Consider the following 24,794-nt stretch of genomic DNA (forward strand, 5'->3'; position numbering starts at 1 on the left):
CACTGGCCATAGCCAAAGGCCATGGCTAGTAGTCTGGTAGTGTTCCAAAATGGACTTTGAACATGGCCAAAGGCAATGGCTAGTGGTCTGGTAGTGTTTTAAAATGGACAGTGGGCAGGGCCAAAGGCCATGGCTAATGGTCTGGTAGTGTTCTAAAATATACAGTGGGAATGGCCGTAGGCCATGGACACTGGTCATGCGTCAAAGAAATCTATGGAATAACAAAACCCTTGAAATTCAAGGAAACATCTTTAGTTGCAGGGATGTTAATGTGAGCAATACATTGTAACAAAACCTTTGAACTTGATGGAAAAAACATTAGTAGCAGGGATGTTAAGGTGAAAACTTCATGCAACAAAACCCTTGAAATTCAGCTAAAGCCACCTTAACTTCATGCCCCCTGTTGTGCAGCCTGTGACTACAATGATGACACCACAGATGACATCATGGATAATATCACTGGTCACATCACTAATGACATCACTGATGGCAGACATCACTGGTATAATATGATATGATAGGTTATTTATAACATGCTTAATACCCAGAGGTTTCTAAGTGTGGATTCGGGGATCGAACCTGTGTTGCTCCGTGTCATCTTGCTTCCAAGGCAAGCACGTCATCCACCATACCCACACCAGGACTCATCACTACGCTGTGGCCTCTCTTGACGCGGTCAAGGCATTCAATTCGGGGACATGACCATGGCTGCTAGCGGTGCTGAAGAGTTTTGCATAGGGCCAACATACATAAAATGGGTACGGCTACTATATAGTAGTCCAATAGCAAGAGTCCAGACAGGCTCCTGCATCTCGGACCAGTGGCTGTTGGGGAAAGGCACCAGGCAAGGCTGCCCATGGTTTCCTATGCTATTTATACTGGCCTTAGAGCCGTTAGCGGTGTATCTCAGGAAGGAATATCAAGACGCTGGCATAGTTATACAGGGCAGTAGTAATTTAATTTCCCCATACGCTGATGATATGCTTTTGTACTTACAACACCCAGAAACTAACCTACACTATATGCCTGTGCTACCGATTAAATGGGAGGCGGCCGTATTTAGATACCTTGGGGTATCATGACCCCAAGACGGAATTCTTAGAGAACACAGTAAAAGCGGTAGTAAAATAGAGAAATCGATGGCTTTCTCGGCTTTCTCGGCCAGATTGCCACTCTCACTGATGGATAGGGCGACGCTGTTGAAGATGGTGGCACTCCCGAGGGTCCTCCATTTCTACGCTGTCCCATACAGCATAACTAAAAGATTCTTTAATAGACTGAACATGATATGTCGTATATCCTGTGGCACAACTCGAGATGCCGGATGGCACTATTAAAATTACAGAGGCTGTATGAACAAGAAGGTATAAAAGTTCCCAAATTTGGAGCATATTTTGTAGCGTCTCAACTGCAATTCGTCACAAATTGGCTGTCGGATGAGCTGACCCAAGACACCTTGTTGCTACAGCCATTATGCACTCCATTCTTCTTGAAGGAGGTGATATGGACTGTGGCGCTACGTGTCTCTAGACCTTTGCTGTTTATGGTGCTGAGTGGGACAATATGGCAGAGGGCTTGTCACTTTCTGGAGAAGGAATCACCCTACTCCCGTCAGGTCCCATTAGTGACACTAAAAGGTGAAGACCTACAACTCAGACTAAATGTGAGGAAGTATTGGGAACCAATGGGGGTGGTGATGGTGGGAGACCTACTACGAGAGGGAAGACCGATGGACTTTAGTACACTCACCTCAGAAATAGGCATACACGAAGGACAACACATAACACATGCTGCACTGCTCAACAGATTAAAACAGAAGTGGCCGGGCAAAGAATTGGAACTACAGGAAGATGTTGTAATAGAAACACTGTATGACATTTCAGAGGGTGGACACGCAGTGTTGGGAATATACGAGTTGTTAATGTTGCAGTGAGGGGATATGCTTGAATAGACCAGGCGCAGCTGGGAATTAGATCTGCAGGAGCAATTGATAGACTCAGTCTGGGATAGGGCATTAGCTTATCCCAAAAAAGTATCCAGAAACGCGAACCTCCAGTTGATTCAGTTGTATGCCACTCATAGGGTGTATCTAACCCTGAGGAAAAATGCCAAATTTAGCAAGGCGACAGAACAGACATGCCCAAAATGCAGATTGATTAATGCGGACCTGTTACACATGTTCTGGGCCTGTACGAAGATCAGACAATATTGGGAAGAGATAGCTCAGGCTTTAGCCAAGGCGGGCATAACGCTGGACACGGGTTCTCCCGCAGCCTGCATGCTCGGCATTTTTGCACCTCTGAAGCAGGCGAGACATGCTAGTAAGCTGAAAGACCTGCTATATATCCTGGCGAAATGAAGGATAGCAATGGGTTGGAAAGCGCACAGGGGTCCGGAAGTGCCTGAGGTGTAGCGACCTACAAAAATGTACTCTAGCTGAAACCTCTGTGTGGCAAGAGGTGGACAGTCAGGCCAAGGAGAACAAATGTACACTTAGATTCCTGGAAGCATATGGTGCGGGAATTGATGGCATCGGCACACGATGCTATCCGAAAGAACATGGATGCCGCGTCACAGTAGGCGGACTAATACCAAAGTTAATCTAAGACAGTCGGAAGTAATGTGCAGAACAATGTTTGTGGAAAAGGCTGGGTTACGGGTGTGGGTCTTGGGGGGAGTGGGGTTATACAGACACAATCGTCGGTACATTGTCATGTAACGTATAAGAGTCTGTAAGTTACACTGTTGTTAATAAATCAATACAAATCTTTTTTTTAAAGTAAATACTCATGACTTACTTGCCCTCTCATCATTTCTCCTCCTCACCCCCCTGTCTGGCTTTCAACAATACTCTGCTTTATAAAGAGAACTTGAAAAGTACACATGCCATAGTGTCACTCAAATATATAAATCCTTATAGAACTATGTTAGGCAAAAGGTGCACAATTGTGGCATTAGTCCCCCTATCTTGACTGGGAGACTACAAATACCAGTATGTAATTCAGCAAAAGGCAAAAAAAGTCCCTGAGTGCAATACTTTTCTTTCAGGGACTGACAGTAGCACGGTTTAAAAAATAATAATGCGGATGCCATGTGTTTTCTTCAGTTTTTGGAGATATTTAAAACTAAGAAAACGCACAGCATCCGGGACTATGGACTGTCTCCCATCTATGCAGTAACCGGGACCGCACCTGTTTAGTTTCAAAACGAGGAACGGGCACGCCCCCTCAGGCCATGTTGCTCTAAGTGGTTTTGTAACTGGGGCTCATTTATCAGGCCTGAGGGGGCGAGCCCCTTCCTCGATTTGAAGCTAAGCAGGGTTGGTCCCAGTTGCTGCATAGATGGGAGACCTGGATGCCTATTGGGTCAGTGGTTTTTATTTTACTTTTTTTTCTAGAGCTGCGGTTACAGAACTACAGATACCCTCTGCTATCTGTAGTCATATTATAGCCGGGAATATCGAAAAAACGGGAGGGAAAAAAATACTTTCCTGTGCTCACCAAGTGTCGCCCTCCTCTGTACCTTCTCCCCAACTCCTCCACTCACCTGATGGCCTCCTCATCTCTCCTGCCCTCTCCCATTCCTCCACAACACACTGTTTCTGTGATGCAGTTTTCTTTTAAATGTTGGTTATTCGCAGCTATTCTGTCCAAAGGCGAGGCTTACAGAAAAGCTTTGTGTTGCAAACTCAGTCCCCAGATGCCCTCCAGCTCCTAAATTTCACTTGGTGTCCTCCTAACCCCCAACTCTAGACTGGTGGCATTTGCATGTTTTATGACCTGCAAATGGGTTTTTTCTTATGTTTCATTTTGTTTGGTATGGCGGCTGCTATCCCTCGTATTGAGCAAAAACAAAGATGGCGGTTGTTTAATTTCTAAATACACTGCTAATTGACTTTCAAATTTCTGCCAATCCTTTGCATGAGTCAAAAGTTATTAGCAATTCATTCTTTTGAAGTTCCTATGGAAGTCCGACTCACCTTAACTATAGAGCGGCAACTGCTTTTGTTGAAATCCGGGGAAAGGGGTGGGGTATCCAAATGTCATGTATCCAGTAATGTCCGTAAGGTCCTAACAGGTAAGTATGCAAAATTAGGTGCAGATTGGTGAAACGGTTTGGATGTGTATAACGAACAACGCTTTGCTAAGCCACAGAGCCACAAACAAATTTTGACTTTTGGTGAAATTCGGGGAAAGGTCTGGGGTGTCCAAATGTCATGTAGCCAGTACTGTCCAGAAGGTCCTAACAGGTAACTGTGCAAAATGTGGTGCAGTTTGGTTAAACAGTGTGCAATTGTATGTTTGCTGAAATCGGGGGAAAGGGGTGGGGTGTTCAAATTTGATGTAGTCAGTAGTGTCCAGAGGGTCTGAACAGGTAACTTTTCAAAATGTGGTGCAGATCAATGAAACGGTGTGGAATTGTAAAAGTAACAACGCTTCGCCAAGCCACAAACCCACAAATTCCATCACAAACCCACTATGAGTAGTGGTAGTTTTCCTAAGAGAGGGCAAGCATAAATTAGCATGGAGTAATGCACACTTATGGGCAGTTTATGGGACTGCCACGCATATGTTTAAATGGACAGTACGACTACTACTTGCTCCACAGTGCTGCCATACTTTGAATCACATTGTACCAATATTTCCCAACAGAATGCAATACATTAATAGGCACAATAACATAACTCCACAGCAAAACAGATCCACATTTGCAGACTCATACCGATGTTGGTAGTTGTTCTGCATGTTTGCCACAGAATTACTACTAAACTCGATTACCCTTACTGCCACTAGTTCTGGCGGATTTACCGCCAGATTTCGAGTGGTGCTCTAGAGGTGTTAATCCAAGTTTTTTGGAGAAGCTTGGATTCCATGCGGGTGTTGAAGAAATTACTACACATGGTAATTCTACCATCATGAATTTCACTGATATTTGGTGTTAAAGTGGAGAATTTACCTCCAGCATTTGCTGGAGTATTATGTTTATGTTTATGTTTATGTTTATTGGGTTTATATAGCACTTTAATCGAAAGCACTTTACAGTATAACAACAAGGTACAATATAGAAAGAAGCATATATACAATCATGAAGCAAACCAGTGAGACAGTATGTAGAACAATGAACTGAGGTGAAGTGGGAGAGGGAAGGGAGAAGGGAGAGGGAGAGGTGGTGGGTAGGAGGTTACAAATAACTGAATTGAGACCAATGGGCGCGAGGAGAAGGGGAAGGGAGAGAAAGAAAGGAGATGGGAAGGGAACAGGGGAGTGCGAGAGGGGAGACGGTAGGGAAGGAAAGTCAGGGGGGAGTGGAGAAGCAGGGCTTTCAAGGAGGTGCAGAACGATGAGTAGATGGGAATGGAGCGGATAGAAAGAGGCAAGCAGTTGCAATGTAGGGGGGCCAAGAGCTGAAAGCAACGGAAGCGTGAGGAGGCGCATGGGGCAGTGGGTACAGTGAGTAAGAAGAGGTCAGCAGAGCGGAGTAATCGGGAGGGAGTGTAAAATGAGAGGAGAGAAGAGAGATAGGGCGGGCGAGTTCATGTAGGAATTTGAAGATTATGAAGAGAAGATCTGTGAGAGAATGTCTTGTTATGAGTTAAATCAACCCACTCATTTCATTGTGTTTAAATTCAATTTTGTATGTAGATTGGCCTTAACATCAGTGGTAATTATTCCTCAAGGTGGAAACATTTAATGCATGCATAATTTTACCCTTCTAAAAAAATGATGTGGGCATTATTGCTGGTTTACTAATATAGTGTTTAGATGGCACATTGCAAGTAGGCTTCCAACATTAGCTACAGGTTGAGGTTAAACAGGACCATGTCATGTGACAAAGGTAGAAATTTTTATTGTATTTCTGGGTTGTATCCCAAACAAACTGTCTGTGAGCAAGCGCTGTGTGAGGCGTGAAACGCGTTGCTATGTTTGCTTGCTAGCTGCCAGTCTGCAGGCTATTTTATGCTACAATAAAGGACACAGCATTCTTAAAAATATATTTTTGTGTAGACAGCGTTTTTGTTATGTGTAGTTTCGAGTACTGCTCTAGAGGTGTTAATCCCAGTTTTCTGGAATGTCTTGGATTCCATTGGGGGTGTTGGAGAAAATACCACATGTGGCAATTCTACCATCAGGAATTCCACTGAATTTGGTGTTATAGTGGAGAATTTACCTCCAGCACCATACTGGGGTATTATGAAAAGAAGATTTGTGAGAGGGTGTCTTGTTATGAGGAACCAAGCCCGTAGTGCATTACAGCATTTTTCAGAGTAACGTTCTGAGTTAGGTTGGGTCTTAGAGAAGAGTTCTGAATGGGTCTGGGCATTATCAGAAGCTCATTCCTATCAATACTAAAGCCATTACATTGATATGAAAAGAACAATATACTTTAGGTTTTGAGTTTTCACTTATTATTAAAGCAGTCTTTTAGCCTAAACCATTTCATTCTGTACAAGACTTATCTAGTAAAAACGGAAAGAAAAAGAAATATTAAATGAAGCCAGCAGCCAGCAGACAACTGTTGCAATCTTTATGGTACACCCACATCTATTAGGAGTGCTTAGGGTGTGTGTTTTAGAGTTAGTACTAGGCTACAAAACTTGAATGCCTGAGTGGCCAGGGTGGTCATGTGGGCAGAACATTCTGGCCCTCCTTCACCAAGTCCCCTTTTTTCTTATCTCAGTAAGGGGGGCAGGCACTAAGAGGTTAGGTCATTTGCTACACTCACTGATTAAGTTGAATCAGGATAATTCACCCCCAAAGATGTTGGTACACCATCCCTCTGAAAATTGCTCCAGCACCACTTCCTCGGGCTCTAAAATGTTGTGTGGCCTTTCCAAATGGTTGATGTCTAATCTCCATTTGGTGCCTTAAGATCATTGGCTACCCCTCAGGACGTGTTAGTCGCCATGGCGGCTACTTTCTTCTCTCCTTTCTGGTTTTGATGTTATGTGTCTGTTCATGTAAGCGCCCTGAGACCTTTGGGTGAGTGATTGCGCTATATAAGAAACTCCTTAGTTAGGTAGTTAGTTAGTTCTGCATGTCAAATGAAAGCTTGTGCTCAGGAAACCTTTTATTGACAATACTTCTACTATGGAAGCAATTTTAAACATTGAATGTAGCAAACATAGAATAAATAATCCAGCCTTGCTGCCTTTGACCAGATTGCATGCTCTCAGAGGAGACAGATATCACATTCCCGGCAACACTCCTGCATTCATACCAGATATATAATGCATGCAATATCTGTTGAAAACCTATAAATGATGGTCTTATTACACTCTGCCTGCGACTTCACTACTCAACTGTAATAAGAAAATGAGATCACAGCCCAACTGTAAAAAATGACTACAGTTGGGTTGTAACTTCACTTATTTAAAGGTAGACGCAGCTTTTAAGGTCCCTTTCTTCTGAACGGGATTGTGGCAATTCACCGCCATCAGTTGCCAAGGAGAGAAATATGGAATTGTGTTCAATTTCGCTGCTAGAGTTTGGTATAGGAGTGTTGGCAAATATCTGTATGCCACCACATATTCTAAACCACAAAACAGCTTTTCAATGCATTCGATTACATTTGATTGCTGAATTAGATTGAAGCACGTTACAAACTGATGCTGGTGCATTTTTTGCCAGAAACGTTTTTACATATGAAACATTGGGCAGATATCTTGCATCAGTGAGGGAATGATGGTATGGCCATTCAGTAGAAGGAATACAGTACCTTCTACTAGGTAAAAGGATATTGCAAGTCGTCTCAGAATTCTGTGACCTTATCTAGGAACCCGGCCTTTGCCCTCGTTTATCTCTTTGATCATGGAACTCCTCAATGATGAGGAATATCCCTAATATGCACTCCCACAGAGCTCACCCAACACTGCTATGTGTAACAGGCATGTTCCTTCTCATTCACATCTCCAGGTCTGTCACAGTAACACGTCAATGGGGTTTCCATATCCCTGCGAGGTCTTACCACAGTGACTCTGTACACAACAGCCAGTGAGACGCTCTCTCCAACAAACCACCTCCAGCGGCCCAGGGGGCCTCACTAGCAAACAGCACCACAGCCACCTAATGCGGTGCAACCGCGCACTTCCTTAGCGGGATGCGCCTCCCACGAATAATCCACCTATCAGCAGAGATAGAGCAGCGCAACTGCACACCTATAGTTGGACATCTTCTCTCTTTAACGAAATCCTGGACCAGTACTTTCAACTGCCCTCCAAAATGGCATCTACTTAATAAGTATTCTTTCATAACGCGCTTAATAACCGAGATCTGTTTCTAACGCGAGACCGGAATTCGAACATGTGCTTCCAAGACAAACGCGTTGCCGCTGAGCTATCCTGGCCTACTGCTAGCATGTGCAACGTTAACAAACCATTCCCTCCAACTGAGCTTGATAAAGGGACAGAACATCATTCGCTAACTTGTAGAAACAAGAAAAGAGGAGGCACTTGGCAGGTCCAAAATCCAGGATGGATCTTTGTGGTTTATTTTCCAATTTCATTTTTACAATAAAAAATACTTTGAAAAAAAAATAACCAAGTGCAAATATAGGTGCGAATCTGTCTCATCAACACGTGCAGGAGCTTTTTAAATGTTCCTTTTGTTCCGCTCGTATCGGGCGCTTCGTCAGGAAATAGCTGATAATTTGGATGCATTAATGCCCCACCAATTCACTCACCGCGCCTGCACCTAATGCACTGCCCCAACACGCCTCCACCCAGACCTTAAAACAAGTTTCCCAATCTCTCTTGAAGTGGATTCCTGGAGGCTGCAAGCAAGCCATTAGCTCATTAGCGATTCCAGACACACCTTCCTAACCATAAAGCCATGCAATGCAAGGTCACAATCAGAATCTATTCGTTTTTGAGTGAACATTTTATAATCTTGTAAATCATGGTTGCATAACACATGACCATAATCAGGTCATGGGCTCTATGCGGGGCAAGAAGGGCAAACGTGATCTCAGTAGTGCCTTAAAGGCGTAACCCTTTCTATTGTTTGAGTGGGTAGGCGGGGTGAGTTGGTTCTGAGCATATAAGCCGGGTTACACTCCTTGTCCTCGGCCTTATCTTTTCAATTCCTTTTAAGTCCACTGCTTATCAGGGGCCATATACAGGGCGACCACAGTTCCCATAAACCCCTGGGGCCTGAATCAGAAGTTACAACTTGTTACAACTCCCTCGACATGCTCACTGCTGCTCAGATAGGCACTGTGGAAGACGCCCCTGAGACAAATCGGGTACTCGTGTGTCACATCCAGCAGCAGGCAAATATGGGTACATATCACTTTAAGGGATCCCCCTCATATACCTGCAACAACTGTACAGGCGCCATTGGAACAATGAGACAAGAAGAGGGCTCTTTTAAGGGAACTGAGCAGCTGTGAATCCACAGAGCCGGCACCGCTTGCATGCTTGCATTCCCTCATATGGCAGGTAGTCAACCAGCCCCACCTTTCAACAGGTAGCCACCATCATGGAAGAGACATACCAGATGATGTTTTTGCCAGAACCTGAAGAGGGAATTGGAACTCCAATATGGTACATGTAGTTCCTGAGGCTGCCGCCACCTGGGCTCAAAGAACTACAACTCCCAACCACTCTATAGTAAGTCTACGCACAAGAGTTTCCTTACATCAAAGAAAGGCTGGAAGGTGGGCCCAATGCTCTGTATAAACCCATTCCCTTGTCAGTCAGTGTGGGTGTTCGGAAGATGGAGGACGGTAACTGGAGGAGGAGCAAAAAGAAGGCGTTTGGAGAAAGCTTGAGGGGGGGCAGTGTGGGAGGCGCTGGGATCAGTAAGGTGAAGCAGATAGACGAGCTGGGAGCCCAGAGGGGGAGATTTCCCTGGTGGGGATATGTTAGGGTAAAGAGGTGAAAAATGAAGTTACAATGGAGGAGAAGGGCAAAGTGGAAAGAGAGGTGCCAGTAAAATCCAAGACTGGAGGCAAGGTGCGTGTTAGGAGAGATGAAGAAGTTTGAAGGATTGCCGTTGTTAGAGGAGGTTTGATTTGATTTGATTTGATTTTGGAACGTATATAGCACATATTCACAAGCAACCGGGCAGAGGATGCATCTGGGCGAAGATGTTACAAAAAGAGCAAGCTAACTGAAACTAGCAATCACAGAGTGCTATTGAAAAAGAAAAGAAATATTTTCAATCGCTTTCTGAATTGCGAGAATGATTAAATTTCACAAAATGTCGACAGGGAGCTCATTCCACGCTCGTGGGCCCGCAACAAAAAAACATTTATTGGCCTGATATACATATTTGAATGGGCCACCACCAGCAAGTTACCATTCATCGAACGAAGAGTACAATGTTAGTTGGTAAACCAACATTTTTGAGGAGGTTGGAGAGTCAATGGAGGAGGTTGTGCACAGGCAGTAAGAGATTGGAGACTTTTGGAGGAGTAGATGATTTGTTAAAGGAGGTGGTTGGGGAAGGGATAAGGAAGAATAGAAGGGAGAAGGAGGCGGTAGGAGGAAAGATTAAGGAAGTGTTAGAAGGGAGATAGAAGTGATGGAGGAGGAGAATCAAAAGATAGAAGAGAGGACAAGTAGTTGGAGGAGGGGCGAGACCTACAGAGATTGCTGGAGAAAATGTTGAGGAGGCTGGGGAGAAAATGTTGAGGAAGCTCGGGAGGCGAGTTGGCAGGTAATGACTACAATTATTAACGAGATCATGTTTAGTCGGGAGGAGGGTAAGGCTCAGAGGAGCAAAGGAGAGACACAGAATGAAGAGGACGAGAAGGTAGCCAAAGACAGACAGTGGCCTAGGAAAACGAGGGAACTGGAAGAGATTAATAAAGAGTTTGTACAGTAACTGATAAGAGAAATAGTAGGAGGAGAGAACAAGGAGGTGTTTAAAGGAGATACTGAGGGGGGAGGCAGGAGAGTGGTCCAGAGTTGGGTGGAGAATACCTATGAGAGTTGGAAAAAGCGATTAAAGAAGAGGAGGTTGTTTGGGAATTTGAGGAGAAGGGTTCTGTGTTTTCAGAGGAGGAGGTTGATGAAAAGTTGGAGGAGGAATTAGCAAGAGGTGTTCAATTTTGGAAGGTGGAAGAAGAGAAAAATATCAGGAGGCGGTGGAAACTCGAGAGAGAAGAATGTTGAAAGAGTTGAAAAGAGAGCCACTTAAAAGATATCAGAAAGAAACCTTGAGAAAGTGGAGAGACTGAGAGAGCCGTACAGAGCATGGCTCTACTCCCAGCTGACTCTTTTAACATTACCGGCCTGCTGTGAAGCCCTCACATATCAATACTATCCAAAAATGCCACCATGCTTAGAGTATTTTTTCTCCCTGTCCTTCACCCAATTCAACCTATCAAACCTGTGATGCAGAGTGACGGTCCCTCTGTAGTCTGCACCCTCTTCCTCACCTCTTTGCCAGCCTTCTTCTCTGGTTAAACCCCCTCTGCTTACATTGCCCATGTGCCTGTGAACAAATAACAACTATTCAATTCACAAAAGTCAAAAAGATTGGTTTCGGCAATGTTTATTTCTGGCTGATTTCATTCAAATCTCTAAACGCTCTATGGGCCTCATTACACGGTAGGCGGTAATAGCACCTTGGTCCATGCCGGTAAAATACCGGCACTGCCTTGGAGGAAAGGGGAATTACCGCCCTATTCCAAGGTTGGCGGGCGGTAATTCCCCCTTCCCCCATTGCCCTTCCCCATTCCCATTTTTGCCCAATAGGGCAAAATGGGAATGGGGAAGGTGCTAATTACGGTACCGCAAATTGCTAAAAAGCAGGTGTTAAAATACCAACCCGCAAAGGGACCTCGTAGTAAGGCGGTAAGGGTTAACGGTCACCGGTACCATTACCGGTGACCGTTAACCCTTACCGCTTTCCGTGTAATGAGGCCCTATGTCAGGTTAAAAAGAAAGTGTGAAATTGGGGTGTTCCACCAGTACCTAAGGAGGGAGGGAGCTCGAGTTGTGTGCCCTGATGTTTCATGGAAACAAAATGAAGGGTTAATAAATTAAGGTCCCATCATAATCTGAGCCATGTGTCCACAATACAAATCTACAGTTCTCAGGCACTGATTTGCAAGCTATACCGTTTACACAGGTGTTCCATGTTTTTGTTTGATCATTTCAATTGGTTAAAATTGGGGACACAGACGCAAATACTTGGCCTCAATGCATCTGCTGAGAAGTGCAGGTGCTGCTGGCCATTAAACGTATAGCAGTCGGCTAAGCCGTGACTGTTCTGTTACATCATGGGTATGGCAGCCCAAAGATAAATGCAGCTACTGTTTATTAAAATGAGCGTAGTATGCTGAGTCTTGTTTATAGTGTTACCTTATGGGTATAACAGCCCAATGATAAATGCAGGCACTGTCTATTTAAAGTATCACAGTATGCAGAGTTGTGTCTACAATGTACATTAGGAGTATGGCAGCCCAAAAATAAATGCAGGCACTATCTATTTAAAGTATCACAGTATGCGGAGTCTTATCTACAATGTTCATTAGGAGTATAGCAGCCCAATAATAAATGCAGGCACTTTCTATTTAAAGTATCGCAGTATGCAGAGTTTTGTCTACAATGTACATTAGGAGTATGGCAGCCCAATAATAAATGCAGGCACTATCTATTTAAAGTATCACAGTATGCGGAGTCTTGTCTACAATGTTCATTAGGAGTATAGCAGCCCAATAATAAATGCAGGCACTGTCTATTTAAAGTATCACAGTATGCTGAGTCTTGGCTACAATGTTCATTAGGAGTATAGCAGCCCAATAATAAATGCAGGCACTGTCCATTTAAAGTATAACAGTATGCAGAGTCTTGTCTACAATGTTCATTAGGAGTATAGCAGCCCAATAATAAATGCAGGCACTGTCTATTTAAAGTATCACAGTATACAGAGTCTTGTCTACAATGTTCATTAGGAGTATAGCAGCCCAATAATAAATGCAGGCACTGTCTATTTAAAGTATCACAGTATGCGGAGTCTTGTCTACAATGTTCATTAGGAGTATAGCAGCCCAATAATAAATGCAGGCACTGTCTATTTAAAGTATCACAGTATGCTGAGTCTTGGCTACAATGTTCATTAGGAGTATAGCAGCCCAATAATAAATGCAGGCACTGTCTATTTAAAGTATCACAGTATGCGGAGTCTTGTCTACAATGTTCATTAAGAGTATAGCAGCCCAATAATAAATGCAGGCACTGTCTATTTAAAGTATCACAGTATGCAGGAGTCTTGTCTACAATGTTCATTAGGAGTATAGCAGCCCAATAATAAATGCAGGCACTGTCTATTTAAAGTATCACAGTATGCGGAGTCTTGTCTACAATGTTCATTAGGAGTATAGCAGCCCAATACTAAATGCAGGCACTGTCTATTTAAATTATCACAGTATGCTGAGTCTTGTCTACAATGTTCATTAGGAGTATAGCAGCCCAATAATAAATGCATGCACTGTCTATTTAAAGTATCACAGTATGCTGAGTCTTGTCTACAATGTTCATTAGGATTATGGCAGCCCAATGCTAAATGCAGGCACTGTCTATTTAAAGTGTCACGGTATGCAGAGTCTTGTCTACAGTGTCTACAGTATTACATTATAGGTACTGCAGCCCAATGATAAATGCAGGTACTTAAAGATATAGCAGATCTAACCTCAAATTCTCTCTTTCTCCCTTGATGATGAGCTTCCAGTGCACATTCATTACTTTTTAGGCACTGCCAACAAATCATTCCCAGAGCCTAATGCTGTGTGTCGGCAACACTCTAGACAGGGATCGTTTCCACTCCAGAATTACTAACAGTTATTGTTTGTCTTCCTCTTTTCTTGAGACAATTTCTCCATTCTGTAAACTAAAGGCATGTTCAGAAGGTGAATCGTCGCTTAAAAGGTGTATTTGTTCTCAGGGTGTCAACCATCATCACAACCAGAGTATAGACGTCTCTGATGCCCTCCATTAGATGCCATGGATCAGCTTCCCTTGCCATCATCTAGTGTTCACCCCCTCTGCTTTATGTTCACCGAATCTTCTCTCCTCTCTTCCTCTACAGACCACCCCCAATCACCTGCAATGCTCCCCGGCGGAACAAAGTGGCCAACAACGCAGAGGTCTCCCACATCGCATACCAGCCTACCTACGCAGAGCCACGGCCCAGCACCCCCACCAGCACCAGCCACACAGAGGAGAAGCGGGTCATTGTGCCAGCAGGTTAGTGCCAGTGTCCGGGCATGGGTGGAGGGCAGCACTAATGCTCATCTCTGGTGCTGCCCAATGCTGTAGTCCAGAGGCCAGAGGTCGGGCGCAATGATAGCTGCTGGGCAATACTTGCTTGCTTGGTTTCTTTTTTTATTTAGTGGGTACCTCAATATGAAATATTGTAGTGCTTACATTAAGTGAAGAATGCATAGGAATTCAGAAGTGCAAGATAAACACATTCATTGCTTGGCAGAGCATGGGACGAGTAAGGCATGACACTGCAATCACATGCAAATACTTAGGTTTACAGTCACATCAGACATTATGATTACATTAATCATTTGCAACTGCATGGGACATTTTGCATTAGCGTCATTGAGGAATGCAGATGCATTTTAATGCATGTGACATTTGTTGTGGGGGGCAGTAAACAGGGTGATGCCATGAGTTGGATGAAGCTTTTTCGAGAATGATCTTGAAGGCATTTATGGATGTCATCTCACACATCAATAATCACTCATTTCATGGGCACGCCAAGATAAACTGAATGACCATTAAATACATTTTCTTGATGGGGTGGAAGTGGAAACAGGCACACCGTACCTTTTTTCTACTTCTGCCAGTTTGTCTGGGCACACCACTGGCACTGGAGTCCTGGGCAGGATGCTTGAAATGGACCATGCTTGGGATCCTACAGCCGGTCTCCAGGGATCGCTATGTTGATCTACAGGAGCAGCTCGAGTCCTGCATACTATGCCTGCTTTTCCTACACCTGGAACAAGCAGGCACAGTCCTCTCAGGAATCAGTTGCGCAGATGGCCACCAGAGTCGTCAAGGAAGACACCATTGCCGAGCTCCACAATGCAGGCATGCAGTGGTGGAAAGGTATTAGAATCGAAATCCACGCAGATTCTGACGCCGCTCACCAACACATGCAGGAGTAGTCAGGCTCATTTACCCAGATTCTCCAGGACTGAGCCTGTAAGTGATCAGAATGAGCTGCAAATGTTTCATGGAGATGCCCCCAAACCAATATTGCCACATGCAACACTGTAAATAAGAATCCAATCTTCACACTCTTGCATATATGCAATTGCACTTTATTATGCGCACTTGCGTCTTATGTCTATAAATCATTGTAAATGAGTGGGCCTATATGTTGAATATTTTCTAGCCTGTGAGAATGACAATAGATCTACATATATGTGATATTGAAATAACATGGTGGTATTTGGACCATGGTTCACTTTGCCCTAAAAGATGACGCTCCTTTACATCGAGCGTCTGCATGTGAAGTCAACGGGTCAGCCCTAGTCCTACACATTGGGTAATTGCATGTTATGAAATGTAAAAGTTGTATAAAATGTCAGGCACACTGGCGCTTTATATTTGTGAACCATTCGAATACTCTGGGTACATATACGAAGTATTGATTAGTTCTGTAGGAATGAAAATTGGTATTCAAACAAATGGCCTTGTGGAGTTGAAACAACACTGTGGTACACACATAGTGTTTCTTTTTGCCTTTCAAGATGGCGTTCCTATTCATCGAGCGTTTATTTGTGAAGTTAATGGGAGAAAGTAAAGAGGAAAAGGGTCTGAAATGTATGTATACTATCCACACGTAATACTTTGTATTCTTGGCAAAGCCTGGATTTGGGTGAAAGGCGTCATTTGCTCCACCAATAAAGATGACACATGGGATACAGCGTATATTATGGAGATTGTCAGCCAATTGCAGTGCTGCAGGAGTTTACACAGATGTTTCTCTAATATTTATATATATATGTATAGATGTATATATATATTATAGATACTAATTGTATTTATGGTCAAAAAACCTTTATTAACATTTATTTCTGCAGAGTGAAATGAGTGCGAGCCGATTTGCTAGGATTGCTATGGTTGGTGCTGGGGAGGTACTGGCTTGGTCTGTTGACCAGCCTTTTGTGTGGTTTTTAGTGGGTGAGGGAAAAGGTTGTTAATTGGAGGGCTTAGTGAGATTGACAGGTTATTTGTTCTTTATGTGGATGACCTGAGGGACATTGCAGGTTGGTTTGGCATAATAGATGCTGCACAGGGTCGAAATTGAGGGGAGCTGGGAGCCATTTAGCTCCTGCCCCTAGCCTAGGAGAGCCGGGGTAACTTAAAACCAACAGCTGCCAGAAGCTGCTTCTGGCTCCCCAGGCCAATTTGTAGCTCATAAACATGCATATGTGGCATTAATCTTGAGTATTTGAGGATGCACACATCTATTACACATTTAAACATAATGAATACTAAATTGACAACATGTTAATGTGTGCATCTCATGTGAAGGTTACATTCACAGTGCACTGGGTACTCGCTCCTGGTTCTCCAGCGATAACTCCTGCCTACTGGGTAATGCCCGACACCCAGGAGCTGGTTTTAGCTCCTGCACACTGAATCTGAATTTCGAACCATGGATGCCCGACAGGTGGGAAAGAATGTGGGAGTAGAGGGACTTGATGATTTTGTAGGTTGGGTGAACAGCTATTTAGCGGATGAATGTGGCCAAGTTTCTTCGACAACAATAAGCGGCTTATGCATTATGCAGTGGGAATAGCGGGCTGGGAAAGGTGTGTCAGGAGGAATGAGGGGCCTGAGGTAAGAGCATGAACAGCAAGGGGGGATCTCCCTTCATGATGTGGATCTTCTTTGGGAAGCAGTTGGAAAGGCTCTTTGTTATGGGACAGTGGGCCAGGATTAGTTGAAGGATAGGTGAGGTGTGGAATTGGGAAATTGGAGGCCAGCAGAACATTTGCCAGTTGAGTGTTGTGGGAGAAAATTAGTGTCTGTTTAAACATATAGTTTGACCTTCAGTGGTTAAGGAGCAGACGATTTGGAAGGTTCAAAGAGGATGTATTGGATGGAGAAGTCTAGGGTACTGGTGAAGGAGTGGACCAATCTACTCAGTAATATGTAAGGGAGAAAATGGAAACCAGAGAGTCACAGGCAGAGGCGTTGCTGGGGGGTGGTGGGTAGAGGGAGATATAGCCCCGGGTCCAGTGTTGGATTGACCCCTCAGCCTTTTGGCCTGTGGCCGGGCCAAAATCGTCCCTGGGGAGTCGGGCCGGTTTCGAAAAATAAAATGTGATATTTTTGGTTTTTTCCCTGATTTATTTTTCTTCAAAAAAAGCCTTTCATCCTTCTTAGGTCGATAAATGAGTACCAACAAAGGTTGAGTGATATTATATGCATTTTTGTTCTATAAAAAAGAGCTTAAGCGTAAGTGCTATACTATAACATATTATCATTTGGCCTTGAACGTCTGTTTGCATTCACAATAATTTAGTGTACTTAGGAAGAATGCTATTTGATGCCACTTCCTGTTTTGTCAAGGGGTAAAAGGTCGTGTTACATCGCTTCCCGGGATGTCACTTTGGGGTGGGGGTCAAATGACATCACTTCCGGTGATGTCATCTGAGGTAAAGTGTCGTGAAGTGAGGGGTGGGCCACTTTTTTTTGGGTGGCCGGGCCTATTTCTTGTCCCAATCCGACCTTGCCCGGGTCTTCTGGTTGTAGCCCCGGACAGAAGCTCAGGGACTACAAACAAAAGGCTGTAGCTAGCCCCGAATCCCGCCAGTCCTGACATGAGCTTAGCCCCTGATCTTTTCCAGACCTAGCAACACCCCTGGTCACTGGTGAATGTGATACAAGTATTCAGGGATGGATTCACATGTGAATTTTCATCAGGAGATCTGCGTTGGCAAACTAGTGGAATGGTATACTTATGAGATTATGAAAGGAATGTTATGCACGAAACCAGTGCAAAACATCCATTGCGCAATGCAGGATGGGAAGACATCGGAGGAGGAGCAGTAAGTGCAGAGAGGGGAGAGGTGGGTCAAGGAGTCAGGCAAACAATCTAGGGAATGGAGTGGGGTGGTGGAGGCCGTAGGAAAAGGGAGTGGGGTGGCATGGGTTCCAGTGGTGTCCCCAGTATAATGATGGAGGGGAGCGGTGGGATGGGGAGCAATGGGTTCAGAGAGGGGAGGAAGAATGGGGTTCTAGAGGGTGATGAGGGAGTGAGAGTGAGGCAGGGGAAGGTACGGGAAGTGGAAAACAGGGAGCGAGAGATATCCTTTTCAGAACTCCCATTGCAGGAGGTGTAGCACAAAGGGCGTTTGGATAAGGACCTTTACAACTGGTGAAATAGGCAATCGTCATGTGGTTGAGGTATTCATCCAAGGGAATATGGCCAATCCACGGTGAGGAAAGTGGTGGCGAGTTGGAAGGGAGAATACAGTTGCACAGTATTCGACGGAAGCTGGTTGGGTAGTGTTTACATTTTGGGCAGAGAACAATGTGGCAATTTCCAGTTCTGGTCTCACAGGATCCAAACTGGTGGCTGCAAGATGGATTCAGTTTGTGTACACTTTTCTGCAAATACACATCCACCAGAGGAAATCCACCAGGACTGCACTTTCGCGAACTGTGCCCATGGGGGACATGCAGATCAGCGCGTTTGTGGTCTACACACTCGTTTATAAGACATTTCTGCCTTGAATATAACTCCAGAGTGGACACTCAGATACAGCAGGCCTCCTGTGCAAATTGATCTGGTCCCCATTCTGGTCCTGAGATCTGATTTCTTGACATGTCCGATTTAGTGAGTGATAGGTGGTTGCATCACAGGTCAAACCTGCCCTACAACCCTTTTTTGGGACTAGCTTTTTTTGTCTTCTCTATTGTTTATGATGATGAATGATGAAGAGCTCATGATAGAGAAAGGAAAATGACTTACTTATTTTCTCAGGTGAAAATGCCCATAAAACCACATTAAATATATAGATACTTGATAAGAGCGTATACAAGTTGTTTAAAACAATAGCACCAAGACATATAAATAGATAACATCAAATCTTCTAATGCACAATCTCTACAAACTTAATAACCAGTAATAAGTACAAAGCAACTACACCAATTAAACATCTAATGATTGTATCTTACATATTTTTCTCCAAACCAGAATTTTATAATTTCCAATTGTGCAGGATATATTTTGTTGGGTTGAACCTTTGCATAACAATACTGCTTCCTGAACAGGTGTCAACCCGTAAGCTAAAAATAATAGTCTAAGCTAACTGCTTCTGGCTTAAGCATTCAGGTGAAATAAAAGTGAATTATTGTTCAATTCTCCCCTTACTGATAAACCAAATCGACATGTATTGCTGCTGTCTCTACTCTAATAATTGCTGAATGTCGGCAGTGTAATATATAATGGTTTTAGAAATAAGGCTTCATAATGTTTACGTACGGTTCCTGGCCCCTCACTACTGTTTTAATTGTCAAGTATTTATATATCTTTGTGCCACTACCCAAAGCAGACAACAGATCCCCAGCACCCAATTTAGAAATCTTACATTGATTAATGATTCACAAAAATGTGGGAACCCTTCTAGTTAACTTTCCCTAATGATTTAGTTAGGGACTCAGAATACTCAAGGTTTTCTAATGATGATAATATATGTTTTTCTCAAGTTATATCTGTTAGGAAAGATTTCCATGTATGGGTAATTTTCCCTCCAGTTGTTAACCCCCCAACTTTTTGCTGTTGCCTGACCATCCTAGTCTGACTTTTGTCAGTGGATCCCAGCCTTCTGCTGTACTCCGCTGGGCTTTTGCTCGTTGTGTTATGGCGAAACTGACCTGCCCTTAAGACTGTCAATACTGGGAGACTTTGTTTCCCTTAGTCTTTCACTTTGTTGCTATTCTTTAGCAACATTTTATCACTGCACAAAGTACCTTACAGTACAGTGCGCTGGGGTCCCGTTTTCATTTTTAAGGCCCTAGACACCCTCAAAGGATTTTTGGTGAATGTACAAGTGTGCCCTGGACAGGGCTGGTGGCAGCTGTTACTTTGTATGTATTTTCCACTCTTTTCTATGGTCCATACCGCATTTACTGCATTTGGCCATGACCGCGGCCAGTGCCTAAAATGGCCATGCCATGAGGTCCTTTGTTATGTTCTTTGGTCATCTTATCCCTTTGCCTTCCCCAGGTCAAGCAGACCTGGAAAACTCCTTATTTGGCCATGCAGACTCCCGCGCAAACCAAAGCTTTTGTGGGATTCTGCATGTCTTGTGTGTGGGCGCCCAGGATGTGGGCTGGATCTGTCTAGTTCCAATACACATCCTGGGTGCCAGGATGTCTGGTGTGCTGGGATGACTGGGACCACCGTGGTGCATGATTGGTCCACCTCTAGGATGGCTGTATGTGAGCAGATCTCTTATTGGTTTCTCTTCATTTTGGCGCAAAGGAGATTTTGGATAAGAGAAGGCCTCTTACACCCATTCCAGGTCGATCTTCTGAGTTCACACCGAAATTAGTAAAGGGGCCAACTATCCTGAAATGAAGAAGCAGCTCTGTGGAACCACTGTTGACCCGCTGGATGGTTTCACACCCTGACCCCGCTGTTGTCCCGTCTGAACCCCTGTTTCTGATCGAACCTAGAAGGCCTGCAAGGGCACTTCGACCCATTGGAATAGTGGAGCAACTATTCTTGGCACCTCCTGCTTAACCTGTAAGCGAGCCTTTTGGAAGTGTTCCTGGACCGCCCAGTGAACTGACCAGCTTGTATGGGACCTTTGCCCTGGAACCGCCGCCATCCTGAGTTTCGACTTGAGCATTTGGAGACTGTAAGTTCTGCGTATAAGGCCCTTTCTTGCCGGGTTTCGTACGCCTAGCATTCCTAGGTCTGGAATTAGGAGAGGACGCCTGAACCCGAGCATACACGATCATTGTGTTGCCCAGCTGTGGTGACGAACTTCGTGGGTGCCTTGCTGCTGTGCCCCCATGTGCCCTCAGACTCGCTGCATTGGAAGTGCCCTGATCCCTTCAACAAGAGCGGAGAAATCGCCACTGTCCTGCAACAGAATTTAAACCGGAATGCAGCCCCCGAAAGCCGCAGAGCCGCGCAACTGCAGGAGTTGAACCTGCGACCGATCTGGACTAAACGGCGAAGTTTGGTCTGTAGTACGCCGAGGGTCGTAAGTACTTGCATCCCTTACCGGTGGCCCCTGGTGCATCCTTAGACTTTTATGCATGAGTGTCCCCTGAGGGCCACTCTTCCTTTATCGAGGTAGCCTGCGCTACCAAGATATTCCCATCTCTTGGATCCTGTTCTGCCCTCTTGGAGAGACCCTCCTCGAATAGTGGGAACTTATTCTTCACTGCCTCAGCCACTTTCCTAAGTCGCTACAGCCCCTTGAAAAGACCCTGTTTTGAACTTAAAGGCACGACCGCGTTAACCAGCACCGAATGTACTTTTGAGCTCAAGACTCCACTCAGGGACTGGACTGCCTCTTAGCTAGGGTTTGAATTGTGAAGGACTGCCTACAAGATATTCACACTGTGTGACCCCATTCTTTGCAGGTTGTGGATCTGTACTGTGTAATATCGCATTAGGTCATTGGTTACTGTATATATGTTTAATAGTTAGTGTTGTCTTGGTTTTGTTAATACTGCTGAATATTTACTTTGTGTTTGACTTAAAAGGCTTTTAATAAATGTATATGTATGTTTGATATATACACCTGACTGAGAGTAATTTGTGGTGTGTTTACTGTGTGGGCTCATTGTGGGCTTTCGATCACCCTCACCCCTCCTGAGACCTAGTCTTGACCGCCGCCAATGCTACCTTGATTGGTCTGGTTTGTCCAGAAGGTTACCCTGTTCCAAGAAACTAGGCTGACCTTCTGAACCTCTGCCCACCAGGTCAGATTTCAGAAATCCATTTTAACAATATCTCTGATTCTCTTCAGCATGGCCAAGTTGATTTTTTACAAGAGTTCGTAATGTCCTCTTGGGTGAGATTATAGTGTTCTAGAGCAGGGGCATTCCCATAACCTATAGCAATACAAGACCATCTTTAATCTTACTTCATAATATAACCCCAAATGTCCTAATTCAAAGCATCCATTTAAAGTGCTAATTGGCAGAGCCAACATAGTTTTCAAGAACCATTGTTCAGTTTTAAGTAGACCATCTAAATTCGTTTGCCACCCCGTAGCTCTGCACCCTAAAGTCTGGCTGATTTGGCTGGAGCTTGATAGACTTCTAATATAGGTTGTGTTGCTCATCCACAAAGGTCATAGCAACTGCTGGATCACACCCCTCTGTCTGCTCAATACCAGTGGACTGTTAAGGAGCAGGGGTGCCCATAAAAGCTGGCAGTTAAAGCAGATGGCCAAGCAATCCTAATAATCCATTGTTTCTATTAGTGCTTCAACAATCAATACGCTGGGCTTTGGAATCGTTCATGTATTGTAAGCCATAGCCCTGGTTGTTGTGCGATGTAGAGTTGGTTGTTTTTTATGGCAGGGATCCACTAATTTGGCAAGCTGTTTCTGAAGGCTTGAGGCTGTCTTTTAGATAAGTACAAAGTCATCAACAATGAGGAGGCTTGACATATTTATTCCATTCATATTAGTGGCATCTACTTCCAAGGATATTACATCATGGGCCAAACTGTTAATTAGAAGTAAGGGTAATGGGGCACCCATGCACACCATTGGCTAACTAACTTCCTTGGGTAACAGGGAACAAACTCATCAGCTCCCCATACATCACCCATCGTACCATTACCTGATTGTGTAACTTATAACCCTAGCTCTCTATCGTGGGCATCTTCACTATAATCATAGACAACCCACCCTCCTCCCTGTGATGGCAGATGGAGAGATTTGATGATTCATAAAGGTATTGCCCTGTCTGTCACTGTAGAAATGTATCTGACTAGTAAAGCCTCTGTCATTCAGACCATGGAAGCACTGTTTCATGGCGCACAGTTAGGGTTCGGCCAACAATAGGAGAGGGAAACCTTTTCATTTGCTGGATGAAAACCTACCTGCTGCTCTCTTCTTGTTTGGCCGTTCTACTGCTCATGAACCATGTCAACGAACTCCACCATCACTAATATGTGATGGGCGTCAAAGCGGTCCTGCGATTGGTTCAAATCACCATTCCTCCAAAGATACCAAATAAAGATTTGCCCCTTCCAAGCAACACAAGAACCCCACCTTCTGGAGTACAGCGCACAGCAGGGATACACATTTCTCTGGAAATTATATCCAATGGATATGTAAAGCTCATACCTCAAAGGAAAGAAATACAAACCTAATCCCATTGCTCATTGAAATGAAAGGATCCAAAACTGGATATTTTGCAGTAGAGTCTGTTTGAATGGTGACAACCCAGAGTTCATGCACTTTGGCACACCCAGTATAATCACATTTTCATTTACTTGACCGTGTTCCTTTGTCTCTCTACCCCCTCACTTTGATCCAGACCTGTAACCTGACTATAATATTCGCATCAGACCTCTATTTTACACTTCAAGTCCACATCGTGTCATAAAAACACTAATTTTGGAGTGATACCAATGGTAAAGTGATCTTGTACATCTGTCATACACAGCACATGTTCATTTGCACACAATTAAACAATGCAAAGGACAATGAATATTCTACATGCATAGTAATTCTAAATTCTAGTACACCAATAGTTTGGTGGGATTTCAATATGTGAACAAAATCAAGTTGAAAAAGAGCGGTGCCAACAAAATGGTGAGATGTGGTTAAAATCTAAGGAAAACTTTGACTCGAGATGCTTGAGTTTCGGCTAAATGAGTGCTAGTGTGGAAGACAGCCCAACCTTCATCAGGATGCAGGTAAAGTGAAGGTAGCAACTCACTTCTGGATTGTGTTGGGGTGGTAGTGAAGGAAACCTCTCTGTAAAGAAAGGAACATAAAGATGTCCTGTGTAAGTGCAAATAACTGATCTTTAAACGTATGGTGCTCATAGGGTGTATGCAGAAAATAAATAGACCTGTTTCAAGCTGAATTCTGGTTGTTGTACTAGTTGCGAATTCTGTATAGCGAATGTGTTCCAATGAATCAAATCCTAGATTTGTAATGAGCACTCCTGTTTGAGGTCCCATGTTCTGTGTGATATAAGGAGTAAAATAAACCAGCAATGCAATGCATGTATGTGGTGACCACCCTGTATATTAATGTGGGAATAGAGCAAGTCTCAATAGGAGGGAAGCTTACCATGTCCTGGACGGTGTTTGCATCCATTTAATGGTTTATGTCTTGAGCCTGTGTTGGGAGAAGGCAGAGAGTGCATAATGTGGTCACAGGTTCTAGATGGTGTCTTATATTAAATAAGTAGGGAAGAGATGCTGTCCCATAGTCAGAATAAAATGTCCTTCATACCTGTAAAATTCAAGCCTAATGCGCAACTGTTGTTCATGTCAAAGGTGATTGGTATTACATGCATGTTGTACTGCAATTATCTACGGGTGTTGCAGCGTGCATGTATCAGTGAGGCACCAGGAGAGATGAGAACTTGCTGTTGTGTTCCTCCTTCTTACATAGCCTGTAGCCATCTCAATAGAGAAGGAGGTACTGACAACAATTAGACTGTTATTACTGGAAATGTGAAACTGATCTTTGCGGCTGCCATAATGAAGAAGTAAAAGCTAACGAGTCGAGTATGTGGTGTGACACGAGTGTAAACCAATATGGGTATGTACGTATGGTTGTGCAGGATAATGGTGTGATGGCCAATGAACAGCTAGTTTTTA

At 44.0% G+C, this 24,794-nt stretch overlaps 1 protein-coding gene across 2 annotated transcripts in view; it reads left to right on the forward strand.

The window, feature by feature from the left end:
* LOC138450655 (retroviral integration site protein Fli-1 homolog) overlaps positions 1-24,794 on the forward strand; it is a 299,198-nt gene that overhangs the window by 167,763 nt on the left and 106,641 nt on the right. For both annotated transcript variants that reach the window (XM_069604852.1, XM_069604851.1), the window contains exon 3: positions 14,037-14,194. In XM_069604852.1, coding sequence (XP_069460953.1) covers positions 14,037-14,194 — 158 coding nt within the window. The remainder of the gene's footprint in view (positions 1-14,036; positions 14,195-24,794) is intronic.

Source organism: Ambystoma mexicanum, chromosome 1p (assembly GCF_040938575.1).
Source record: "Ambystoma mexicanum isolate Mex_15411 chromosome 1p, UKY_AmexF1_1, whole genome shotgun sequence".
Classification (NCBI taxonomy): domain Eukaryota; kingdom Metazoa; phylum Chordata; class Amphibia; order Caudata; family Ambystomatidae; genus Ambystoma; species Ambystoma mexicanum.